The sequence below is a fragment of the Wasmannia auropunctata genome, unplaced genomic scaffold, assembly GCF_000956235.1.
Source record: "Wasmannia auropunctata unplaced genomic scaffold, wasmannia.A_1.0 LD336041.1, whole genome shotgun sequence".
Lineage (NCBI taxonomy): Eukaryota > Metazoa > Arthropoda > Insecta > Hymenoptera > Formicidae > Wasmannia > Wasmannia auropunctata.
The window spans coordinates 556,017-563,290 of NW_012026849.1; the positions used below are offsets into that span (position 1 = coordinate 556,017).

The 7,274-nt window shown below is 39.2% G+C and overlaps 1 protein-coding gene across 1 annotated transcript; it reads left to right on the top strand.

Moving 5' to 3' along the window:
* The first annotated feature begins 2,239 nt into the window (after positions 1 to 2,239).
* On the top strand, positions 2,240 to 6,241 carry LOC105451888 (H/ACA ribonucleoprotein complex subunit 1-like). The gene is given in 6 exon segments (XM_011692606.1): positions 2,240 to 2,295; positions 2,297 to 2,405; positions 2,408 to 2,431; positions 4,167 to 4,559; positions 4,918 to 5,182; positions 5,736 to 6,241. Coding segments are annotated over 6 exon segments (951 nt in total). The 3' UTR covers positions 5,840 to 6,241.
* The last annotated feature ends 1,033 nt before the right edge of the window (positions 6,242 to 7,274 follow it).

Sequence of the window (7,274 nt, forward strand, 5' to 3'; positions counted from 1 at the left end):
GTTCATTTATCTATCAACGCGGCGATATGTGTATCAATGACGCACGTCATATCTAACTATTTGCTGCAGTATATCCTGATGACGCGATATATCGGGAATTCGTCCACGTACCTCGTCAAAGTTTACCAAGCGAGGCAGGCGAGCGCCGCGCGCGACACGTTGCGCCGCGAGGCGAGGGAGAGAAAATTGACTTGCGGAGAGCCCAATTTCGCGAATGCCGTCACGGTCGAAGCGCGCGCGCCTCTCTCGTCGTCGTACGTGCGCCTCGTAATACACTCGCGGGCTCGCGGGTATATATACGGGTAATATCGACGTTAAACCGCGGCGGTTTTAACGCACCGCTGGGATCGTCGCGTGTCTGATGGAGGACAGGCGAAGAAAAACCGACCGGGCCTCCGCCGCGTCGCGTCCGCCGACCGCGGATATGGGGTTTCAATAAGAGACGTCGCGTATATATACCTATATAACGAGGCTGATTTGTCGAAGCGTTTGATTGTAATACGAGAAACCGCCGGGAACCGGCGACCACCACCGCGTGTATGCGGGTATTATTTATCTGGAACGCAGCGACGACGACGGCGCGGCGGCGGCGGCGGCGGCGGGGACGCGGCGCGCGACGGCACTACACCGAATAGATTGGATTTATATCCCACTCATCCTCACGTCGCGTCTCTCTACCAACACTCTCGGTCCGATTACCGGCAGGCGTATTTCTTCACATCCACCTTTCATTCGTAACTACAAACTCGGTAATTGGTTCGATACACTTCGGGATCCGAGGATGAGATCAGCGTTGCCCTGCCAGCGATGAGGCGCCTTTTTTTTCATCCGATCAGACGGTTCGAAAGTGCGGCATCGCATTTCGAAGGCCGTCTTCGAGATCGAATCGGCCGGTGGCAGAGGGAGGGCAAGGGGGAAGGGAACCCGGTAAGATCTAGCGCTTCCCGCGGACGGGAAAATGTGTCGAGGATCGCCGGGGAGCCCGCCGGCGCGGCGCGGCAGATGCACCATGCGAATTTTCCTAGAGCTGCCTCGATCTGCCGCCGCGGCATCGTGCAATCGCATTCTTGCTCGCGCGTGCAACGCGTCGGACGCGTTCTCGCCGCCACGTGCCTGGGATTCTTTTTATTATACCTACACGGAGAGTATATACGTGATGTCGAAAATATATGTCCGCGCCGACGGAGGCCGATTGCCCAATCGCCCGACGATGATTCGCGATAGTTTTGAGAAGCTTCACACTCGCCTCCGCGAGCGCGCGGCGCGAAAACGTTTTCTATTTTTTTTTTCTTTTTTTTTTGGCCTTCTGACAAGTCGATTTAAATATCCTTTCGATTTTATCCGCGTGTAATATGTTTGAAAGTCTACAGGAATGCGGACGCGTAAATTTTTTTTTTAACAGATGTATTTTGCACAGAAATTATGCCTAGCAAAACCGTGTCACCTCGGTAAATTATTTATGGAAATTTAAATGTTCAATTTTAAGCTCTCATTTTGCATGGAATAGATAGTACTGGCTGAGGGATACGTTCCTAATATTTCCCCTTTCTTTTGCGCTTAATACGCAATACGTTGAAGTTACGCTTTAATTCCCTATGTATAATACCCATGCAAAATTCTCATTCTATACATATAAGAAAATGCTCGAGTAATCATAATTGCAAATTTAAAATAAGCCATACCTTTCACTAGCCTATCACTTTTTTCACGTTCAACTGTCTATTCCAATCCATTGCAGGACATACATTCAATATAAAAATAATAATATTAAACAATATTCCCAAATATTTATAATGTAATAAAGAAAAATTAATAAATTGTGCTCATAATAACTATGATTTTCTCATCCAAACATTAAACGTATGAGTACATTTTAGCTTTTTTATAATCGTGAGAATTAATTCAACCAACAGACTCACCCCGGGTCTAGCTTTCTAAGTCTACAATCTAATTTTCTAGATGTTCTAAGCAATGCACTTCGTTAGTTCACGATTGATTCAAGCGTGACAATTCTTTTTCGGATTTTTTTTTTCGACACGTACCTCTACGTGTCGGATTCTACAAATCGATTTCTACGCGGCGTTCCCGGACGCAAATACATATATGTTCTACCGAGATGCGAGATGACCCGATCGAGAAACCGAAAGTCACGTGCGTAGCCCCAATTAAAATTTTAAAGCCATTTCAGTCATCAACGGGCTATCTCTTCCCACAATGCATCACACGGAGTGAAGGGAAGATGCGCACCTCTCCGCCTCCCACACCCTCCCACAGTGCGGTCGGTCATTCTAATACACCAGTTAATACATGGATATGCAGTACGAAGGATAAACTGTAACAAAGGGTCTGCGCCATATATAAACTCCCCGGAGGATCATCTTCTCAGTTCGCTTCGTGTCTTCGGTCCTACAGCAATATGAATTGCCACCAGGTAGGCCACCAGATAGTATCGTGAGCGAGACCCCGCTTTAACCCTTTCCGCTACAAAATGCAATGGTCCGCCAACGGGTTTTGCAATAATTAATTTAATAACTCTAAATGTTATTGCTAACAATAAATTTTATATTTACAAACGTTTTACTTATTAAAACTTATTTTGCTCTGTATCACTTACACACAGACACGCACACGCACACGCACACGTACACACACACACACATACATTTTTCGCATAAATTATTTTACTTATTTTTTTTACAAAAGTTTAAAGAAAAATTACTGGATGCTTAAAAATTTTAGAAAAAAAATATTTTTCTTATCATATTTCGGCTTCAAAGAATTAGAAAGAGTTATGGGGAATCAGTATATGTATAATATATATCTTTGTTAACTGAGTTTTAATTCTACTCCCTAATTTATTCATCGATAAATTTTAAAATGCCTAAAAAAATTTCATTATTCTGATAAACAATAGAAAATTGAAAGACACAGTTCTCTTTCTCGTATATATATAAAAAAAAAATACAAGTCAAAGGCTCTTTATAATCGATCATTTAGTCTTTAGTCGATATCGAGTATTTATAAGTTGTTATAGCTGCCTTTCCCTCTTATTATTCTTACAAACAAAATATCTTTGATAAAGTATGAATGAACAAGCAATCGTAACAGACAGCATTTTAAATTTGCTTAAATAGAAGAAAATAGGAGGTAGTTAATAACATCAGGAATAAATTGCAACAGTGATCGCTAATCTGAAGTCTTATAACGCTTGTGATGCGCGTATGCAACGCGATTTGTAATTATCTTCCATTGTGCCGGCGATGACTCTCAACTTGGTGACAACGCATCACAGCCGTGAAAGGTGCGACATTTATGACAAATGTTGCAACTTATCCCGGTCACCTATGCAGTTTTGCCTTTTCTTGCGTACCGCCAATAAGCGTTGTGGCAAAAGCCGATTAAGAAAGTTAATAATCGGATGAACAAACTGTCCAAGATAAAAGTCGAGGAAGACGGCGCGGTTGAAAACGTCTCTAAGAATTTTTTTTAGGCAGCACTCTTCTGGTGCGCCTCTATCTGAACGAGCTTAACGTGTTCACGTAATCGGTATAATAATAATCGATGATAAAATCCTTTTCCACCGCAAACGATATAATAGTATAATCGAGATTTTAGATATTCCGCATCGATATGGTTTTCCCTCGCGCTACGTGATGTCGTAGACTTATAACCGCATATAACGGAGGGATGCCAGATTGTGCCCCACTTTCCCTCAGTAACACGCGATTATCGCAGCGGACACCGCAATGTCCACCAGCATCTCGGTCCCGCAATATCTCGGCGTCTCGGTCATCTCTGAAATGACCCATTCGACGCATGCACTCTCCTTCGGAGTAAAAAACTCTAACGAGTCGAGACCGGAAGTCTCAGTGGTATATAATCATCATTCTCTTTCGTAATTTCGTAATACTTGGCAAGCAAGTTGTCATCACTTTTAATGATTTTATGATTGAATATTATTCATTTTTTCACGTTCTCCGATATCGCATTTATATCTTAATTGATCCACATGCTTTATTACCATCATAGATGTATTTTCGAGCAAAGTTACGTAGTAAATTTGCAAATTTATGTATTAATCTGATGTAATGATATTTCGTTTACAATTATAATTCGCTACTCACCGACCTCGTCGCAAAGCCGCAGAATCTCCTCTCTGATTGCAGTTGGCCAAGCTGGTCTTGGTGCTGTCGTGCATCGGCAGCGATGTCCTGGCGGGTCTTCTGCCGGGGGGTGGCGCAGGTGCCGGGGGATATCAGTACAATCGACCAGGCGCGGGCGGCGGTGGTTTCGCGGGTAGAGGATACGCGGGTGACTTCGGTTTCGGGGGTGGCGGCCGCGGTGGCGACTTCGCGGGCATCGGCAGGGGGAGACCCAGCCAAGCTTACGGTCCACCCGGTGGTGGCGACTTTGGCAGACCGGGTGCAGCCGGAGGATTCGGAGGGCAACCGTCGTATAGACATCCGCAGTTCGGCGAGGGCGGCAGCGGTGGATACCAAGATGGTGGTGCCGGAGGATACCAAGGAGGATATGGATACGGCGGACGCGATGAAGGAAGGGTAAAATTAGTCTCAATGTATTTTCCGACCTCCAAAATAGACTCTCTAGGAGAATAAAAGAATATTCTAAAAAGCTGTTAAAAAAAATACTGCTACATACACACATCAAATTTTACTTTATACATCATTACATTATTAACATATTCGTTTATATGTTTGAAATTTAAAAGGATAAATAATATATAACTTTGACGTACAACTCAGAAATATTTTTATTCAGCGAAATTTTCATTTATTATTTAATATTTTTTTATTTCTTTATACGTTAATAAATTAGATATTATTCTTGCTTCTCATCGCCTTTCCACTTTGTCATATATATATATACGATGATAGTTTATTAGATATTATTTCGTAGCCGCAACCGTACAGCTTCCAATATGAAGTCGTCGATCCGCCGAGCGGCAACGATTACTCTCAGCGCGAGAGCAGCGACGGTAATGTCGTTCAAGGAGAGTACAGAGTTCTGTTGCCGGACTCGAGGACGCAAATTGTTCGGTACATGGCTGACGATGTAAATGGATACAACGCGGAGGTTCAGTACGAAGGACAGGCTCAATATTCTCGTGGTGGTTTGGGAGGATACGGAGGAGGCGGATATCAAGGTGGCGGTTATCAAGGAGGTTGGTATTATCCTTCTCATATAACAGTGATATGAAGCAATGTATTTAAATATCCGTGCACCAAAAATTAAATTTAAAATTATATATTAAGATAAACGCGAAGTCAAATATAAAACAGTTCAATGCATATGCACGACAAATTTGAAATTAAATTAATTATTTAATTAACTTGAAATTGTTGATAATAATATAAGATTAATATGTGAATCACTTATTTTGAACAGAGCTTTGTCTAGATATCCATATTTGTATCGTAAAAATTATATATTTATATACAGATAGTACAGAAAGCTCAAAAAGAATTCAGTCGTATGTTATTAATTCTGAGTTAATTTTCATATGCAAAAAGAAGTATTTTTCTAGAAATTCTAAAAAAGAATTCTTTTTACACCTGAAAATCAACTCAGAATTGATGACATAATATGATTATACAATATGAATATACGATAAGTTCTTTTTAAACTTTTTGTGCTGGGATATGTATATATATACACAACTTTAGAAAAATATTATGATAATATTAGACTGAATATTATTATAATGCTATTAACAGGCAGAGGTGGCGGTTTCGGTGGACCTGGAAATGGTTTTGGAGGCGGTTTCGGTGGCGACGGTGCCAGCAATCAATATTTGCCACCGCATAATTATCACAAATAACCGTTGGACACGGGCTACCTTACCAAAATATGGCATGTACCGCGTGCATTTCCGGCGACAACCATCACGGACCTCCCTCGTTTACGGCTTTTATTCTGAATACGGTAATCCTTCGCTCACACACGAGACACGAACCCTCTCCCGATAGTCCCGATCACCTATGCGTCCACGAATCACTTTCACCTATATTTAACGATTACACAAGGACTAATTAGGATAACTTCATATGCATGCATGAGTGTATGTATTTATATATATGATATATACATAATTTTGTACATGATAACTGTATTATCAAACATACGCTTGTATCTTCTGCTAAGCGATTATCAAACTCTTATGTTATGTACGTATTTATACGAGCTTGTAGTAAAACATGAATGAAGTATTCTTTCTACTTAATTTTATGTAGTTTTCATTCCTCAATTCATTCCCAATACTTTAATCAGATTTTTAAATAGAAAGTTGCTTTCTTCCTTACATCCTTGCTTCGTTTTAAACAATTTCCTGAAGATTCAATCATCCATATAAAAGAGATAGATATTTGTATTAATTCACAATCATGAAATAGTATACGATTTAAAAACTCTTCATATCTTCGAGGTACAGATATGTACCAGATATTTTTAAAATTCATAACTTTGCTTAGAAATAACTTATTGAGATAATGTATGTTTCATTAAAAAGAAAAAAAAAATATATATATATATATACAGCTAAGGTGTCTCGAAATTCGCGAATTAAAATATTATAGTACGAAAATCTTCGAAAAATTGAGTAAAAAAGCTATATGCAAATTTTTATTTTTGTGTATAATTGGCTATAGATTACGATTAAAAGGAAACATGTCCGTGATCGCGTCGATAGTGTTAGTAGTCTAATCTATAATTGGCTAAATATAAACTCTTATATCTCAAAAATTACTGCTTAAAATAAAAAATTGCAAATAACTTTTTTACTTAATTTTTCAAAGACTTTTGCTATATTTTAATTCGCGAATTTCGGGACACCCTATATATTTGCAAATTTTTATTTTAAGCAGTAATTTTTGAGATATAAAAGTTTATATTTAGCCAATTATAGATTAGTACGCGCGTATATATATATATATATATATATATATATATATAGATGTACTTTAGCTTTAAAAATCTTGAAAATTTGTATTAAATCACGGTTTGTGTCGACTTAAAAACGTAGTTTGACATGCTAATGTAATTTGACGTAATTTAATTATTTTAATTAGGTTATTTTATATTAAGATACAAGAATAATTATTGATTTGCAAAACTGTGCCGTGTAAAATGGTGAAATGAAATTGAATGTCAGAATGTAGCGACGTACATGTTTCAAACGACATATATTCGCTTTAATATTAATTCACTCTTTTATATTCTTTTTCTTGTGTGTCTCCTCTTTTGTCTCTATTTTTTTT